The sequence below is a fragment of the Octopus bimaculoides genome, chromosome 14, assembly GCF_046866305.1.
Source record: "Octopus bimaculoides isolate indiv1 chromosome 14, ASM4686630v1, whole genome shotgun sequence".
In the NCBI taxonomy this organism is placed as follows: Eukaryota; Metazoa; Mollusca; class Cephalopoda; order Octopoda; family Octopodidae; genus Octopus; species Octopus bimaculoides.
The window spans coordinates 59,668,346-59,687,781 of NC_142941.1; the positions used below are offsets into that span (position 1 = coordinate 59,668,346).

Consider the following 19,436-nt stretch of genomic DNA (forward strand, 5'->3'; position numbering starts at 1 on the left):
GGGACAGCCTCAAGTGGTTTGGTATCGAAATGATTAAAAGACAAAAATTGAAATTACATTTGATCAAGTAGAAACCAAAATTGTGGGTTAAATTTTGGTTTCTAACATAGTCACTTGTGGAATATTTTATTGAATTCATTTCAAAATAACAAATATTTATTTATGTTATTTTTAGGTTGGTAACATGTTTGTTGCAGAAGAGAAGACAGTGGAATCAGTCAGGTAAATATAAAAACGTTAAGTTTTCGGGGGGAGGGGACTAATCTATTTTATAATTATTTTTACTAATCCAGCAGGTCCTGTAATTAAAGGTGCTTCAGCTATGACCAACTGGTCTTTCTTATCAGTCATAGTCTAATACAGTGTTTCACAACCATCTTTTGCCTATGAACCTCTTTGATTCCCATTTTACATGGGTGGACCTTCATAGCCATTCAATGTTTAAAAAAATCCTGTTATTATATTTTTATAATTAAACGTTATTAGGAATTGTATTGTTTTGTATGTTTTCATATATTTTCAGAGCCAATGATTCCATCTTACTGGCCCTTTATGAAGCTATTCACTTAAATCGTAATTTCATCACAGCTCTGACACATGTTAGTATTATCTGGAGTTTTCTTCATTTATTTTTCTGACACAATGTAAATTTCAACCAGATAGCTACACGAAGTAAAAGACAGAAAAATGAACAAACACACGCACAGTAAACCACGAATCCACATATATAGTACAATATAACAAGCTTTCCAGAGATGTGTAATCAGGCAATTACTCTTTCTCAGTCACTTATCACATCTTGAGTACATTACTTATTTGGGCCTCAACACACTAAAGTTTCACCATATAGTAGCAGATTTAATAGAAACCCTCAAAATTATCCACCATCTTTCCAACAACAACTTTGGCCACCTCATGGACATGCTTCTAAAATCAAAACATAGCACAGCACCCATGACTTTCAGAAACACTATTTCACACTCAGACTTGTTAAGTATGCAATAAACTACCTGTATCAGTTGTCAGGACACTGCAAGAATTCCATGATTCCCAAAATCTGTGCCTGTGTACCCTTTTCTTGTAATGCTTTTTAATGCCTACTTTTCTATATGTTTGTGTTTTATTCTGTTTAATTCTAGCTTTCATTGCTGTCTTTCTTTGCTTGACTTATTAAAGGTATAAAAATTGTATACAAGTAGTGTAAGGCATTGTGTAAAAAGGAAGTGAAAAATGAAATCCACACTAACCTGCTAACACACACACATTTAAGATACGTAACTCAGCAGTACAATACAATTTTTAGTTTCTCAAAATGTAAAAACTTTATGATTCTTTCAAACTTAGTATAAAGTCAAGCTAGTGAGGGAGTCCTTACATGGTCACCTGACCTGCTCTAGAAATAGCAGCCAAAAAGATAGAATGATCGTCGTTGCAACTCCTTTGATTTGTATGTCCTTCCTAATGTCTACCACTTTACAGAGTGTACTGGTTGCTTTTTTTCTTGTGGAGCCAGCTCCTGTGAGGTTGCAAGACTAAGATCCTTTTGATTGTGTGGGACACTAACATTATGCTAGGTGATGAAAGGTTAAAATATGAAGGATGGGGCAGGGACAGACTTTTTTTTTTCTTGCTGTAGAGGAGATACATGGCTACTTGCATTATACAAGAATGGAAGGGAGTAATTAAGGTGAGACTGGAAAGAGGTGATGGTGATGAGGTGCCAGGGTGGGTTTCATCATCATCATCATCGTTTAACGTCCGCTTTCCATGCTAGCATGGGTTGGACGATTTGACTGAGGACTGGTGAAACCAGATGGCTACACCAGGCTCCAATCTAATTTGGCAGAGTTTCTACAGCTGGATGCCCTTCCTAATGCCAACCACTCAGAGAGTGTAGTGGGTGCTTTTACGTGTCACCCGCTCGAAGACAAAATATCAGGAAGGGTGTTTATAGAGGAAAAAAACTGTAATAAATTAATATATTTCTATGTCATCCATATATGAAGGCAATATGACTCCATAACTGCAGTCAATGACTGAAACCTGTAGAAGTTTATACATGTTGTATTGTGATGAGATATTTGTTTATCATGAATACATGAGATATTTCGTTAGCTAATTCACTTATCAAGTTTTATAAACCATCATTCACTAGGCACACACACCATCTACACCAGCAACACCACCTGCATCTCCAGCATTCCCTACCTCATTACCAACAGAAGAACAAGGTAAGTTTGCTTTTTTTCTTGCATTTTCATTGTCTTCTCAGTAACAGCTTACTGCTTCAAGCAGTGATAGCACTACGAAATTTACGGTAGAGACGGACTATATGTAATCTGAACCTTTCCCCCCCTTATTTATTAATTTTTTTAACGGAATCCCACGTTTTAGGCTATGGAGATTCCGATTCTGAAAAAAAAATTTTTTTTTAATTTCAATTCAACCCCCCCCCCCCACCAAGCAGGCTATTTACATGCTAGAAATAACAGCCAAATCTCACAAAACTAGTGTTAGGGTTAGGGTCAGGGTTAGGGTTAGGGTTAGGGTTTGAATTAGGGTTAGGTTTACCCTGTGGATCTATATAAAAACCGGGGGGGGGGGGGCGAAATTTTGAAATTGAGATTTTTGAAAAAAAATTTTCAGAATCGGCATCTCCATAGCCTAAAACGTAGGATTCCGTAAAAAAAATAAAATAAAACAAGGGGGGAAAGGTTCAGATTACATATAGTCCATCTGGACCAAATTTACCAGTGTTCAATTAAAAGCTGTCTCATGTCTAGTTAAGACAGTCAATTCTGAAGTGCTCTAGTCCATCAGCAGGAAATATGGATCATGGGATAGTACAGTCCACTTAGCTGTAAATAAATCCACAGTTAAATAGTTTGCCTTACTGTAGATAGGTACATGAGAAAGTAAAGTCTGTACATATGTGTACTCCATTGCAGCGGTACACTTTATAGGTGCCATTAGATGGTACAGTTCATTCAACTATACACCATGTGGTGATACAATCAATTTATTTGTAAATAGTTATCAGTTTGCTAGAGTCCATCTAGCTCTAAATAGCTACTGTGGTAGTTGGTTTGAAAACTATTATGACATCTTTCTAAAAAAAGTTGAAATAAACATTACACCAGGGGTGTGTGTGTGTTTGTGTCCAGTGTTGTAGCACCTTGTTCCCCTGTCCTATTTTCCTGTCCCATTTTCCTGTCCCATCTCCTTGCCCTGCATGTTTCATGTTCCACCTCTCTGTTCTGAGCTACATCTCATTGCCTACTTTCCCACCCTATGCATCCTCATTGGATCATATCCCAGTCACCCCACTCTGTGCCACAAGTCTTTGTCTTATCTTCCACTTCTCTTTCCTGTCTAGTGTCACACCTCATTGACCTGTGTGCCACTTCTCTGCTTTCTGTCAGTTTTCCCTTCTCAGTATTTATATCTCCACATCCATCTCACTTTATCATTACGTCAAATAATCTTATCATATGTCACTCTCTTCAGTTTCAGATGCCACATTAAATCCAGATGAACCAACGAAACAGCCGACCAACTTGTTGGTCACATTTCTAGAATACAGTTCCATCGTTATGCAGGACACAAAAGGTAAAGATTTTATCACAACAGACTGTTGTCTCAGATTGGTACCCCATGGTACCCTGATACCTTTTATATCAGTGCTTCTGAGTTCTGAGTTCAATCTCACTGCATTGCACTTTGGGCAAGTATCTTCTGCCATAACCTTCAGTTGATCAATGTCTTGTGCATGAAATTTAGCTGACACAAGCTCTGCAGAATGTATAACAGATATTCAGATTGGCAAAGGAATTGTCTGTAAAACCAGTACGTCAAACAAAAATACCTTTTGGTGGTATTTATTCTGCCTGAGTTGTACAAACACTCCCTTGTCACTCTCACCATTGGTAATGCAAGGAACCAGTGATGCAACCTATGTTGCAACAATGCTGCTGTCCACAAAATGCATGCTATAAAATTGAACTCGTCTGTGACATTTAATTCACTCAATTGTGGTATTTTTTAGTTTTTATAAAGTAAATCTGAATTGTGGTTGTTGTTAACTGTAAACTATATTTTAGATTCACTATGTTTTTGTTTATTTCAGATGAAACTAGATATAACAATGCTAAACTATGTTTAATAATACTCAATTGCATTGCTGAGGTAAGTAAAGATATGGAATTTTCTGGTTAACAATAAAACGGGAACTACTCCCACTTCGTAGCTGTGTGGTTAAAAGTATAAAGGAGGTAATCCAGTTGCAAAGAATTAGCTGCAGTCTCTCAATTTCTCTTATTCTACTGTTGTTGGTGTGATAAAATAGATGTTAGAAAACAGTAAATGCAATACTTTTAGGTGTTAACATTAATGTTGGTGTTTTGTCTGTAATTCCAGGATCAGTATGCCAATTCTTTAATGACCGATAATAATATGACATTTCGTGTTCCATTGCACAGAATGGTGAGTTTTATTTATCTATTTACTTCTATGTATTTCTTTTTTCCAGTTAGGTTTGTTTGTAATTGTTAATTCAAAAAAGACTCTGACACCTCTACTGTATTGTCTTGTAGCCTATGCGACATCGGAAGGTTAATGTAGACCAATTTCCTATGTGTCGTCCGTTGGTCTGTGCACTTCTTGGTAAGTTGTTCTCATATATTTTTGTTGTTGCAGTTGATTTATCATCTCGGATAGCTTTGATCCAGCCATCAGTAGACATAGTGAGCCTAGGACTACCTTATACAATGTGTTCTGGTAGTGTTATTGAGCTACATGCAACCCTGATGCAGATCTCTCTTTTAAGGTGGTAGGGTGTAATTTGAGGGTGATTTGGCTGATATTTCTAGTATGTCAAGTAATGACATAGAAACTCCCTCATTGGCTTTGTATTACTGTTGCAGCTGCTGCTACTACTGTTTTTGTTTTCTTTTATTTTTAGTGCTGAGTATGTATGCCAACCCCATAACCTATTGTTACTACTGTTCACTGGCACAGATGCTTTTTACATGGCACCAATACCTGCCAGGCTGCAAGACAAGGACATCTCATCTGAGAGAGGGAGTGAGGGCATGGCCGTAAAGGACATACGGATATGTTTTAGCTTGACGTATCTTCTCAAGCACAGCAAATCGCCAGAAGCCTTGGTCCATTGTCATCCCCTCTGTGAGGCCCAACCTCTGAAGCACCCTTCCCAGTGCCACATAAAAGCACCCATGCCCAGTACTTTTATGTACCAGTATCATAAGAATGATGTACTTATGTCACTATCTTCAACTCTACTCCATTCTCTGATAAATGTGGAGCTCTGTGCCAATGTAAAAAAATAAAATCAATATTTTGGTTCATTAAGGCAACAAACTGTCAGAACCATTAGCACACCAGGCAAATTCTTAAGCAACATTTCATCTTTCTTTAGGTTCTGAGTTCAGATTCCACCAAGGTCAACTTTGCTTTTCATCCTTTCAGTAGGGTTGATGAAATAAGTACCAGTTCAACATTGGGGTCAATGTAATTGACTCACCCCCCCTCCTCTGAGCTTGCTGGCCTTGTGCCAAAATTTGAAACCAATGTTTTCATATATTAAATATGTTGACATGATTTTGCTATTGTGCCATATCAGACTAGATGCATTACAGTATATAGTTTCAGCGCTCTTCAATCTGATTTCAAGTTCTACTGGTACCAGTAATATTCTAGAGCAAGCAGCTAGCCTTTTGCCTATGTATGATTCATCTTCATTATAATTTTATTATTTAAGCCAAATGGTTAGTGAAGAAATGACCATGTTATTGTAGAGTCCTAAACTAAATACTTTACAATATTTGATTTTGGTTCTCTTGATCCTGAGTTCAAAACCTCTCAAAGTCAGTTTTCCTTTTCACCCCACTTGGGGCGGGGGGACAATGAAAGGAAGATATTGGCAATATTTTAGTAGATGAAGCAAGAGAGAGTGGATAATTCATCTCTTTCTCTCTCTCTCACTCTCCCTCTCCTCTCTCTCTCACACACACACACACATAAAAATTGTCCTTGTATTTAATCTTGAATAAAGAACTGTCTTAAATTACAATGTCATTTGCTTTAAAAATCTTTTTCCAGATCTGATGGTGGAATTCATTCTCAGTCATTTAATGAAGAACTTTCCTTCTGAGTTGCATCTGTAAGTATTTGTTTTTGATATTTATTATTTGCTTTAGTTACTTGTTTTACATCCCTTTCCTTAGAGCTAGCAAAGAGGGAATAGGCTTTGCCAATTTATGTTTGTGTGTGTGTGGGTAGGGTCAAGAAGTTCAAAACAGTGTTCAGCATCAAGGGACAAGAGTTGCTTATAGTTCTATAGCTGACACCTCACATCTAATGATTCGAATTTCATGTTCCCAATTATTAGACTGGACACATCATTTTGAATAACTAGATGTGAGGTGCCAGCTGCAATAGCTGCATGTGTGTGTGTGTGTGTGTGCATGTGTTTATGTGTGTGTGTATTTGCATGCATATCTGTGTGTTTGTTTACGTCTGTGACTGCTTAATCAAAAGTACAGTGGGTGGTGTTTTCAATTTCGCCTGTCACATCACACCTTCAAAGCCGTGTGGAGTTAAGTTATCCCTCACTTGAAAAACAGGTAAGGCTTAGCATCAGAACAGCATCCAGCTGTAAAACAATGCCCCATATAACATATTCCTCTGGCCCCTGCAAGTATGGAAAAACAGATGTAACACAAATGAACAAAGGGAAGATTGGGGAAGAACACAATGTATGTTAGTAGTTGTTAAAATTGCTCCATACTTTAATTGTTTCATACATCTATATTAATCAGTAGGGAAGAAAAAGAAAATTGTGTGTAATTGATAGTAGTTTGGGCAAGGGTATATTTCATAGAAATTTTTGTACATGTCTATAATATACAGCATGGCATGTATTACATATGATTAAAATAGTTTCATCAAGGATATGAAACGATATTCATCAACTGTTCTGTTATTACAAAGAAAATCATGTGTGTTGTTTCACTTCGCTTTGATCTATAGGAAAATGACACTTTGGTTTGTGTTCTCATACAAAATTTGTCATAACCCAGAATATTGTTAGTACAATGTACATCATCATCATCATTATACGTTCATTTTCCCTGCTGTCAAGGCCAGGAGCTGTACCAGTTCCATAGTCTGATTTTGGCATGGTTTCTACAACTGGATGCTCTTCCAAATACCAATCACTTTACAGAGTGTACTGGGTGCATGCAATTTTCCTTTTCTTCTTCTCCAGTTATGAGTATTAGATATTTAAAACCTTACATAATGTCTGGAGCAATTTTAATTAGATAATTATAACATCTACTAATATTTAAACATACACAGATAAAGAATACTATTTTACTCATACCTAAACTATGACTGTTATTCCATTCAATTTAAATTGTTTAGAATCCATTTCAATTTCAAATTTTATTGATAGGATTTCCATGCAGTTAACTTTTATCTAGTTCCTTTGGGTTTGTACTGTAGAATATATGCCTTCTCTCTTTCCAATCACTTTAATGGGAATGACCAAGTTTCAGAAGAAAAGTTTGAATATTATAATCATTTTATATTTTTTCTATTATAATAAAGCTCGTTATTTCACCAATTCTCTAATTAAATTTTATTCACTCTCCAGACGCTGTTTGGGAATCATTCATCGAGTGCTGTGTTACCAAAAGAAATGCAGAGTGCGCTTACAGTATTCTTGGAAAGACCTCTGGACTGGTAAGGAATGGAATGTCAATGGCTCTGTAGTTTTTGTAAAATGTGGGGCTGGTGAATAATGTTATTAGTGTTCACACAGTTAAAACCAACTTCATCTTAGATGTAGTGCAGTATGGTGTCAGTACCAAGTCAGATTAGGTCAGAACACAGGTTAAGCACCTCACTGTTGATTCCAATTCTGTGTCAGTAACTTTTTGGTGCACTCAAACACATAAATGCATTCTTATATATATAATTATAAATAAGGGCAAAAGAAAAAAGATTTCTCTGCCAATATGCTGAGAATAGACTTTAAATTGTCCATCACCACATCCAATATACATCACTATGAATACACGTCGTGCTGAAAATGAGGAAGGCAAGCTAACGGAATTTTTTAAAAACGTGTTATCTCTGGCCACTGATGAAATTTTTGGAAAAAATTTGAACCTATATTAGAAATATATATATATATATATATATATATATAACAAAAGGAGATGTTGGAAAATTTTGGGGTGTTTTTTATTCACTATTACATATGTTTCATTTACTAACAGGCACGACAAAGTTTTACATGTTGCATAAACATGTAAGAAATTTCCTATCAGAAATTCTTCAGAGAATATATATGTGTATGCTTATGCATAAATAGAAACTGATAGAGACGCACATACACACATACAGCACACACTCTCTACAACTACCACTACTGTCCACCACATATCACCATTAATTCAAATTCACATGCTGCTGTCACATGACTGTAGCCTCTGCTACTCTGGCATTTGGTTAATTACAGTTTCTTTTTGATTTCCAGCTTTAATGAACCTGCTCAAGTTTGTTCTCAGCCATGAGTCCTATTTGGTGAAGAAACACAATATCTTTCATGTTGCATCGAAGGTACATTGGAGAAATACTTTTCTTCTAGTTTACTGAGTTACAAACAGACATGAATGAAAGCTTCCCCATCATCGTCATCTTTTAAAGAAAATAAGTTTTTAGCTGTTAACTTCATGTTTAGCATTTCCTATGGATAAGCATACGCTCCACCTGGGCTCCTGAGTAAAAAGAAAAATATATATATACAGCTTAAGATTAATGATTGCAGGCAAACTAATGAACAGAATTGGTTGCATCTTCCTTTTCTATGTGTGTTCTTCATTATCGTTTTATTGGGAATCCAGCAGAGATGATGTTCAATCTATTCCCACTATAGCAGGAACATGATGTAACAGGGTTAAATAACATAAGGCTTTTTATTTTTCTGTAATTCTATTCATTCTTACATTCACTGGCTTTAATTAAAATAATTAGCTTAGATGCAAGACCAAAATGTGGTAGAATCAATCCATCACTTGGTGTAACACCATTGTATGACGATTAAAAAAAATTGCATTTTAAAATTTTCTTGTTTTTCGTATTATAATGTTCTGATGCCGTAATTTCTTACAGGTCGTCAACATCTTCAACTTATTTATCACCTATGGTGACACGTTCTTACCTAACCCAACCAGTTATGATGAACTCTATTATGAAATCATTCGAATGCACCAGGTCTTTGACAATGTTTATTCTATGGGTGAGTTGGTTTACTTGTTCCATTGGTCTGTTGGCTGATTGATTGATCAGTCGGTTGGTTAGCTGGCTGGTTGGTTGGTTGGTTGGTTGGTTGGTTGTGGTTGGTTGGTTGGCTGGTTGGTTGGTTGGTTGGTTCATTGGTTATCTGTTCGTTTGTTTCAAGAAAAAAAAAAAAAATCTCATGTGTTTATGTTTGCATACATCTGAATGTGTGTGCAGGTGTCTGCATGTGTGTGTGGCTGTGTGCATGTCAGTATGTATGTGTGAAGGCATTTGTGTGTGTGTACATAAACAGTAACTTCTTCCATGATCTTGTCTGAAGCACACTACCACCACTACCACTACCACTGCTACTACTATTACTACTACTACTACAATCTGACCAGCTAATCTCTCTGTTTGTCTCTCTCACTCCCCAGCTTTAAGGTACACCACCAATGAAGGGGAATGGAAAGATTCTGCAGCAAAATTGAAGAACCACCTTGGAAATATCAGGTAACTTCATACACCTACATGTATAGGAAGTGAGTTCAATTCCTGCCTAAAATTGCTTAACTGGAAGAAGTGAGTTTGTTGAAAAGAATATGCTGTAGTCTGATGTTAACTCCCTGATGGTCACTAAACAAGATCTCTCTCTCTCTGATTTCTGATCCAGTTTCAATTCTGAATCAAAAACTATCTTATTTACACACCAGCAACACTGTTATTTATGAAGTCATATACGCCTCAACTTCTAATAGTTTCCTTTCTGTAAATTTTTAATTTTTAATTCTTAATTTTTGCTACGTCCCAAACATTATGTCTACATGAGGAATAGTATGTGTTGTTATGTATGTATGTGTGTGTGTATATATATAATGGCGGACTGGGTCTAAAAAATATTGGTAGCCAGTAGACTAAGGAGGCCCGCGCCCACAACTAGAATGTTATCATTTAATTTTTTTTTTTTTTTTTGTTAAAAGTATTCTTTCCAACTTTTGGCTCTTTAGTCACTTACATAACTTCTGAAGAATAAAAACATATACTCCTGTATTGAGTTCTAGTTATCCTCTATTTTCTACCAAATATATGTACATAAATGCACACACACACACTTGTGTGTATCTGGTATTAATATTGCTATATTTCTTTGTCTTTCAGAGCCATTATTAACCATTTTTCCCCTAAAGTGGATTCTTGGGCTGCACAGAACCATTTATCATCTCTAACAGAGAAACAGGTAGAAACACTGTTGTATTTTTTTATTTGCTAAGAAAAAAGCTGATGAATATTTGGACATTGATGAACAAGAGCTCAGTTAGGGGGGGGGGGGGGGGGCCCACTCAAAATCCTATTTGAGTCCTATCAGCTACCAACCATTGTAGTTAATGTAGTCATAGATATACTGCATCTGAAAGAAAAGTAAAGGATGGTCTCAGCTGGAAATCCTTTGAATACAACCTTACTGTATCAAAGCTTATCTGAGACTAAATCTCAACAGTAACAATAAGCAAACAGAAACAGACCAGCCATTGGAAGAGAATACAGAACATTCATCTCACCAGCGATTCTCAAAATGGTGGTGTTTTGTCAGGAAATGCCTTACAATAGGGACTCTCAAACTGACAAATACCAGAATCCCACTCCCAAAAATTAATGAAATTTTTTTTTTATTCCTCTTCCTCTTTCTTAATGAGGAAATGACAAAGTTTGCATGTATATTATTTTTCTATTTTCACCATTGTGTCAGGCAAGTTTAAAACCACCTTATTTTATTGGATTGGATCACCCATGTTCAGTCCAGTCAGTTGAAGGCTTCAGCATATTCTCTCCATCAGAGAATGACTTGAGGTCATACAGGTTTGTTGAGCCTGTTCTGCCCACACTAGATCAACACGATTTGGCAGAGGGATGCAGTTTTTCTACTCTTACCCAGGAGTAGTGAAGTTGATTACATCAACTCCGGTGCTCTTATTGACCCTGAAAGGATGAAAGGCAAAGTAGACTTTGGCAGAATTTGAACGCAGAACATAAAGACAGATGAAGTACCACTAAGCATTTCACCCAGCATGCTAACATTTTTGCCAGCTCACTCACCTAATTTTATTAACCATGAACATTTATCCAATCTTTTTATTCAAATCCTAGTCCAATCAACTTCGCTTTTTGTCCCACCATTGAAGTATGAAGTAACTAGCAAAATACTATATTTAATCTATTCAAAGGTTGGCCTTTTACCAATAATTTTCACTATCTTATATTTTGCAACTATTGAAGGTATTGGAAGTGGTACAGAGTAATTATGATACTCTCACACTGAAGTTACAAGATAGTTTGGATCAGTTTGACAGATATTCAGAGAAACCAAGAGAAGCTGCTTTCTTTACTCAACTTGTGAGTATTTCATTACCAATTTCTTAACCCAGTTTCTAAATATTCTGATAGAATAACTGACGTTAACATATTAGTGTCAAGGTGATTAATGATGGTAATGGTAGTGATACTTACTCTTGCAAGCCCAAGTACATTTGATTTAGTGTTATATGATGGTTAATTAATTAAAAAAAATAAACATATATAATATGCTGTCTCAATTTTACTGAAAGTGTATTACCATTGTTGAAAGATTGGAAAATAACAAGCTATGTGGTCCTATCCGCTAGAAATAGCAGCCAAATCTTCCTCAAATCTAACCCTAGAAAGGATACAGTGGATTATATAGTCATAAATATACAATATCTGACACACAAAAAAATAAGCTAGTGATGAGTTGGCTACTGTTGATGATAGATGATCTGGAGAGAGTTTAACCCTAACTGGCCAAAAGTAATCTGCCTGTTTTATGTTAGAACTGGCCAGATCTGGTCTCTCACACCAACCCTACAATATGGTTTTAAAAATTAGCAGCTACCTTATCAAAATCTCATAGCTACAAGATAATACATGATTAGTTCAAAGCAATGTGGATAAAAAAGCATCAATTTTGGCAGAATAATGTGAACACTAAAGGGTTAACTACAATTATAAGTACACACACATATGCACTCATTGACAACTCAAAGACTAACTTTCCTTAATCTCTTTTCTCAAACCTTCCAGGTCCGCTCAATCACATGTGATGTACGCAAAAGTGGAACTAATTTGGCACCAATTCAACAGGAGAACCTTCTTTACCAATATCCAATGATATCTTGATGCCCTCTCTCTTACTCTTTACTCAGCAAGCCTAAACACACCTGCTATTCCCATTGTTTGTAATTAGGTGGGGAACTATTAACAGCCAACATCTTTCCAACCAGTTCTTATTGAAATTAAATTATTTATTTCTCGTTAATTTCTCTCATTATTTCAACATAATGTGGACTGCAGATGTATATTTACAGACTTACAATGCTGTTTGTCTTTCCTTTATTTTTGGTCTCACTTCTTCATCCCCCTCCCCATCCCCATGTAAATTTTAAATAAATATGTCTACAAATTATATGCAATAAATGCAATTAATTTTTTTATTGTTCTTTTTCATTCTTATTATTATTCATACTTTGTTGGAGATATTTGTTTTCTTTTTTATATTTTATATTTCTTCAGGTAATGGATTGGCAAAATTATTAGAATGCCATACAAAATGCCTGGTAGAATTTTTTTTAGTTACATTCCTTTGTTGAACTAAGACCAAATGACATAAAACAGATACCAGTCAAGCACTGGTGTCAGTTATTTAAATACCAGTAAAGTTCTAGGGATTTGTTTCCCTTTTCATCTTCACCCCTCTTCCTATTCTTCTTCTTCTTCTTCACCATTTACTGGTCATCACCTTCTCCTCCTTCTCTTCTTCTTCATCTTCCTCTTCTTCTCCTTCATCTACTTTCTCTTCTTCATGTGCTTCACAATTGAAGATAATTTTAATAAATAAAGTATTCATGTATTATGGTAATTGATACTTGTCTATTGTCTACATTGTTCACATAAATGCCAGTACCAGGCAGAAGTGGTTTCCAGCAGTAAGAGAAGCTTAAGAATAAAGTTAGTAACCACAAGTCACCTCTTACACTCTCAGTGTTGTGATGAGAGTCAAGGTAGCCTCTTGTGAGGAATGGACTGAACCGAGAGAGTGTATATAGTTTGTGTTATTTCATAGTGAAGTTGGAGAGAGTGGGTTGGTTTGTTCATTTGGAATATTGTTGGTGTTTGAGAGATAGTTACATTCTTATTGCTGCTGCATTATCTTATTTTATCGCACTGGTACTGCATATTTTAGGCCATTATCCCAATAGTGCTAGTACTACTATATTGGATACAAACCATGTTACAGCATCTGGCGATGAAAGGTTCGAAGCTCACGTAGGTTGTAATTCACCTGCAAACCAAGCATTAATTTCTTTCTTACCAGATTGTCAGCCTTATGAAATTCCTATGCCCATGTTTTTTTCTTCTGCAGCCATCCACATATCATTCAAGATCAACTACGTCAATCTTATCAGTTTTGAAGGCACAGCTCTTGCCGTTCGTCTCAGAAGGAATGCAAAAGCCAAGGATACAGACCCCTGTATCCAGTCAAATTGTTCAAATAAAACAGAGACAAAACAAACCCCAAACACCTGCTACTATTCTTGTGAATTAATAAGCTGTATACTATATCAAACTGAGCCCACATCATCATCTTTAACATGTCTCACAGCTCAAACCTTATACTAAATATTTTATCCAATCATTTCTCTCCAGAATGGCAACCTCCGCAAGGAATCACCTTCTCATCAGACAATTTACAAAAGTTGAAAAAAAGACATCATCTACATTCATATTAACAGTCTAGGAAAGCCTGCAGATGTTCTCTGAACATCATTTTTTCTCTTCCTCACACTATATAATAGTACTAACAAGAATTTCTAACAAAGGTACAAAGCCAAAAATTTCATAGGAGGACATAATTTGTCGGCTATATTGACCTACTCCTTATCTAGTATTTTATTTCATTGCCTGCAGAAATATAGAAATGTGAAGTGTGTTGACACTGCTAACACTTTCATGACTTAATTTCTGATACGTAAACTGTTTCAATAAATCTTTAGTGCCACTTTAGCATAGAGTATATGTGGCCATTTAAACTTTAGCATGCTATCTGATGCTAATTCTAAACCATAGCTCTAATCCTAACATAACCCATAACGGGGCATGCACCCAATGTAAACAAAAGGAAAAACAAAAGCGGATAAAGATTACATCAATTTTAATGCAATATACATTGAAAGATACAAGCAGGATAAATTACACTTTAAAAAGCAAATGTGACATTCATTGCATGGAAGTACACAGAGATCAGGCACAGGTTGAAATTATTTAACAGTTGTGCAATAAATTTTCAAGCAGGATACATTGAAATACAAGCAGGATACAAATAGTGATTGAATCAATTTTTTTTTTTTGTAGTCTAGGCACAAATTCCGAAATTTTGGAGGACGGGACCAGTCGATTAGATCGACCCTCGTAAGCAACTGGTACTTAATTTATCGACCCTGGCAGCAGTATAGGCAGAGAAGCATAGAAAAAGGAAAAGCTGCACTAATAATTGTAAATAAGGGCACGAAGAAGAAATTGGCAATTCCTACACAAATATATTTAAAAGAATGAAAGAGGTACAAAAACACATGGTGAACGAAAATGAATCGGATATTTCTGTATCCGAACCCGAAAGCAGCGATTCTGAAGAAACTGAAAGCGGCAACAGGGTGATTTACACCAGAATGGAGTAAAAACTTTTTTAATGTTTTTATTTACAATTTTTCTGAGAAGACAGGGTCTACTCACAGTCTTTCTCAAGAAGCGAAACCAATAGACTTATTATTATTATTTTTTTGCAGCATGCTTGTTTGAAGCGATCACTGCGGAAACAAACTGTTACGCAGTATGTAAACAAGCTGGAAAAGAAAGATAGCTTGTGGTTACCCACAACCGTAGAAGAACTGGGGATGAGCCACAGTGCAGCTGTGGACTGAACCCAATTCAAATTACAAACAAAAAGTAAACGAAAATAATTTCCCAAACAAAACAAACTGAAAAAATGGAAAAAAATAACCAATAACTGAAACGATTAAATTATACACACGTGTATCTCAAATGAAATATGTCAGAAATAACAGTGACAAACTAAATATACACCGCCGGAACGTTCTGTTGACAAACGACAGCAGTAATTGTGTTCACCTCAATAGACGTCATTGATTGGTTGAAATTACCGAAATACGACAACTTTAACACGAAATAACTTCGAAAATACGCAATTTTCTCAAAAACGCCAAGAGTAAATGATGTTTTATGTGACACATTCTACAAGTATACGAATTTTGAAAGTGTTTAGTTACAAAAAATTATTTTTTAAATGTGCCGGCCAAAAGGTAAGATCCATAAATAAGATTGGGAACCTCACAGTCTAAGTGTACTGTTGGTCAAAGGTCTGCCAAATTGTAACTTAAATATGTCTTAATCTACTTAAATACTTATCACGAGCTAAGGAAGGATTATTTATGTGGTCGTCTGTTCTATAAAAAATAAAAATGAAAGAAGCAGCCAAATATCGCTTCTTAAACCCAAACCCTACTATCTTTAAAAAGGGAAAGAAAAAAACAGTACAATCTTATATGCCGATATATATATATATATATATATATATATGGCATGGTCTTGGTTTGAAATGCTTTACATCCTAGGAAAACTACCATTGAGTTGAGTCCAAGCAAGAATAGAGCACTACAGTAATGTTAGTTTTGATCAATGACGCACACTTGAAAGATAATTTTGTTTTCTTTTAATTCTTTAATCAGAAATAAGAAGCCTATATTAGTTTACTTTTCCATTCGAGTATGTATGGTTATTTTACTGTCGAAGCGATAACACTTTTTCTTTCTCATTCTCAAACGAAGTGCATCCCACGGTAAATTAAACTCATCGCGTTCATTCCTGTATGTGAAATACTTAAATATTTCACACTTTTCGGTCACAATGTCTAACTACTATTTGAATAGTTATTTTTAAAAAACTTGGAGGACATAACAGACGTTAATTCTTCACAGTGTGAATCCAAGACTAGGTCATCATCGAAACGACAATGTTGAAACGGACAATAAAATATTCAGATAGACTTGAAGTTTTAGTTCTAACATGAGACTTTTTCTGTATTCGAATGATTGAAAAAATATAATTTTATTGAAACAAAATTAATAATTAGAAAGTATGTGCTAAGATTTGATTGTAAATGGTATTAGATCTCAAGAAGCACCAATATGAGCTGGCATTCGAGAAGCTGCAGTTCAAGTCCGTATTACCGTTCTCTCTTTCGAATTGATATAATGTCTAATATTTTTATCAATAATAATTGAAAATCTAATTTATCACAAATGTTAACTTTAAAAAATATTATCAATTATCTTTCATTGGTACTATTCGTATATACCTTAAATTTTTTTTTTAGTCACCCACAAATTTTAATTATACTATAATTCGTTAAAACATTCTGTTTCGTTTAATTCTATAATTTTGATGTTGAAGCTGGATATCGAGAAGACTATGAGAATATACTTTCATGTCCACCAGCTACAATGAAACCAAAAGGTGTACGTTATTCAAATTGGGAAGAAGAAAAGAAGGAGTGGAAGTGAAAGTATGAATATGGCGGCTACCAACTCTGTACAACCGCCATATTAACAATTACCGGTTGTCACGTGACAAATACACTCCACTCGACTATACTGGGGAAACAATCAGATCCCTTACACGATTAAAGCCTAAGAACGGTCGCGATCAAAACGGAAATAGAAACGCATCGCTCCTTCCTAAGTCGTTTAAAACAAAACACATACTTGCACAAACAAAATCGAATTTGTTTATCTTACATGCTTAATTAACGTGATCGTGCGACTAGAACATTTCCATTCGGCTCGCAGACCCGAGTGTAACATGGCTACCGCTCCTAGTGAGTAAACTCGCTCTATCTATCTTTGTATTTCTATATTTATATATTCAGTTTGCATTTTCTCTTGTAGTGTTTTTTCAAAATTTAGATATCCGATTGAAATTTAAGTCTTCCGCCCCTAATTACTGTGTCTATTGTACATAATCATCCTTTTATTGTAGTATATGTATGAGCGCTCATGTTTTTGTTTACCATTGAACTACCAAAATCCGCATGCACGCACGCACGCTCACTTACACACACATACACACACAGCTGAGTTACGGAATAGCTATCACTACTTAATGAAAAGGGTAAGGAATTAGAAGGAAGGGGAGGCAAAAGTATTTAAAAAACTGAAATCTCTTGTTGAAGAAAATTCAGCAATCACTTTTCAGATACTTTCTTCGAAAAATTATCAAAAATTCTTTCAGAATGGTTATTCCCGTTGCATAAAACAAATAAAACAAGATTTTAAAAAACCAACCCCGCCCAATTCCTTGCACTTTTCTGCATCTATGAAGTAAACTCCACCACACATTCACATACATCCAATTGAAGAAAACTGCATTGCGCCGTTTACACACAGAAATGCGAGGATATTTGGGTTGATAACTCGTATATTGTATATATATAGACATTCAAGTTTGATATTCCTTTATATATATTTATACATATTAAGAGAGTAGTTGCTGGATTCAGTATTTCTGGTATTTATTTTTATATCAACCTCCCTCAGTGAAATGAAAAGCAAAAATCGAACGCGAACGCAATACTCAAAACAATAAGGGACAAAACTCTTTCTTTCGACGCAATGCAGTTTCCCTCTCAATTCCAACACTCGAAACCGACTGTTTCGAATGAAAAGCCTAAATCATATTAAAGAAAAATATGTATATCTTTAAAAAATGAGTCATACATTGTTTTAGTTAATGATAAAGTTTTCTTAGATACAACATAACAAAATTAGCCATATAAATTATGGAAATTAGCTTTCGGCAACTGCGATTTGAAATCACTACAAGCTGACGACGATGCTTCTATGCTGTTGTGCAATTACGTCAATCCCCGATTAAGTAATCTAGTCTTCGAACCATAGCTATCTGGTCTTTTTTTTCTCTGATGATAGATTATTATCTTAGTGACGGTTGGCTGCTATTCCAAACAGATCGAGGGACCATGTAGGTTGTTTCTTATAAATGAAACCCTTAAAAGAGGACATATTGTATTGTGTGGTTCTAAGTGACTACCGAAAACTAAAATTTCATTTTTTCTATTCGGTGGGATCACAACAACATTGTTCCTGATTCGATCCCACTGCACGGCCTCTTATGAAGGGCTTACACCTTTCGAGTGTAGTTAATTAAGCGATAACTGTTCAGAAGTTGTTTTTGTTGTTGTTTGGCTCCTAAATCAATCTGATTGATTTGACTTATGGTCAAAAGCGTTCCAGCCTTTGATTATTGGGTCCTTTTATGGTATCCAATGTGTTATTCCTTTTTTTTTTTTTTTTTTTTTTGGACACAGTAGAGTGTGCTTTGAGTGGATTTGGATGATATTTCTAGCAGATTGAGGAACCTTATTGTTCTAGCTAGAGGTTGCTACAAACACTAGAATCGACACAGTCGCATATAGTCCCCACTTAAGAATTTGTGGTCTTGTGCTTTATTTATTTTAGAAATCATAACAGAATTAGTAGAGCTGGAGTAACATTCAAGGAAACTTCTACGGGTAACTCGATCTGTTAGAAATAACAGCCAAGTCTCTTGCAAATTATACACCACTCCTGGAAATGGAAGGATAATAATAATAATAAAACAACAAAAATGTTTCTAATTTAGGCACAAGGCTAGTGGTTTTGAGCAGAGAAGCTAGTTGATTGTATCAACTGTAGTACTTGACTGGTTCTTCATTTTATCACTCCTGGATGGATGAAAGGCAAAGTTGACTATGGCAGGATTTGAAATCAGAATGTAAAGAGCTGGGATATATAACATAAAGCATTGTGCCTGACACCTTAATGATTCTGCTAATCTGCTACCCTGGGTAAAAAGCCAGAAATTTGGAGGAGGAGAATAGTTGATTATATTGATCCAAGTAATTAACTAGTACTTTATTTTGTCAAAACTGACTTCAGCAGGATTTGAACTCATGATGTAAATAAATGTAACTAAATACACTGCAG

At 35.5% G+C, this 19,436-nt stretch overlaps 2 protein-coding genes across 25 annotated transcripts in view; both read left to right on the top strand.

Annotated features, from left to right (window-relative positions):
• The window catches only part of LOC106876394 (armadillo-like helical domain-containing protein 3), a 34,690-nt gene extending 21,877 nt beyond the window's left edge, over positions 1–12,813 (top strand). The window contains exons 13-27 of the mRNA XM_014924918.3: positions 176–222; positions 524–599; positions 2,156–2,231; positions 3,508–3,609; positions 4,127–4,185; positions 4,417–4,482; positions 4,593–4,662; positions 6,121–6,181; positions 7,679–7,767; positions 8,567–8,649; positions 9,202–9,328; positions 9,747–9,822; positions 10,468–10,546; positions 11,584–11,700; positions 12,406–12,813. Of these exons, the coding sequence (XP_014780404.1) occupies positions 176–222; positions 524–599; positions 2,156–2,231; positions 3,508–3,609; positions 4,127–4,185; positions 4,417–4,482; positions 4,593–4,662; positions 6,121–6,181; positions 7,679–7,767; positions 8,567–8,649; positions 9,202–9,328; positions 9,747–9,822; positions 10,468–10,546; positions 11,584–11,700; positions 12,406–12,501 (1,224 nt within the window). The 3' untranslated portion in view covers positions 12,502–12,813. The remainder of the gene's footprint in view (positions 1–175; positions 223–523; positions 600–2,155; positions 2,232–3,507; positions 3,610–4,126; positions 4,186–4,416; positions 4,483–4,592; positions 4,663–6,120; positions 6,182–7,678; positions 7,768–8,566; positions 8,650–9,201; positions 9,329–9,746; positions 9,823–10,467; positions 10,547–11,583; positions 11,701–12,405) is intronic.
• A 1,904-nt stretch (positions 12,814–14,717) lies between these two features.
• Positions 14,718–19,436, top strand: part of LOC106876373 (uncharacterized) — a 28,045-nt gene continuing 23,326 nt past the window's right edge. For 8 of the 24 annotated variants that reach the window (XM_052972851.2, XM_089363066.1, XM_089363077.1 and 5 more), the window contains exon 1: positions 17,031–17,272. In XM_052972851.2, coding sequence (XP_052828811.1) covers positions 17,257–17,272 — 16 coding nt within the window. In that variant the 5' untranslated portion in view covers positions 17,031–17,256. Of the gene's footprint in view, positions 15,699–17,030; positions 17,273–17,804; positions 19,418–19,436 lie in introns of those variants that run through there. The other 16 variants (XM_089363067.1, XM_089363071.1, XM_052972852.2 and 13 more) reach the window with 16 other exon arrangements.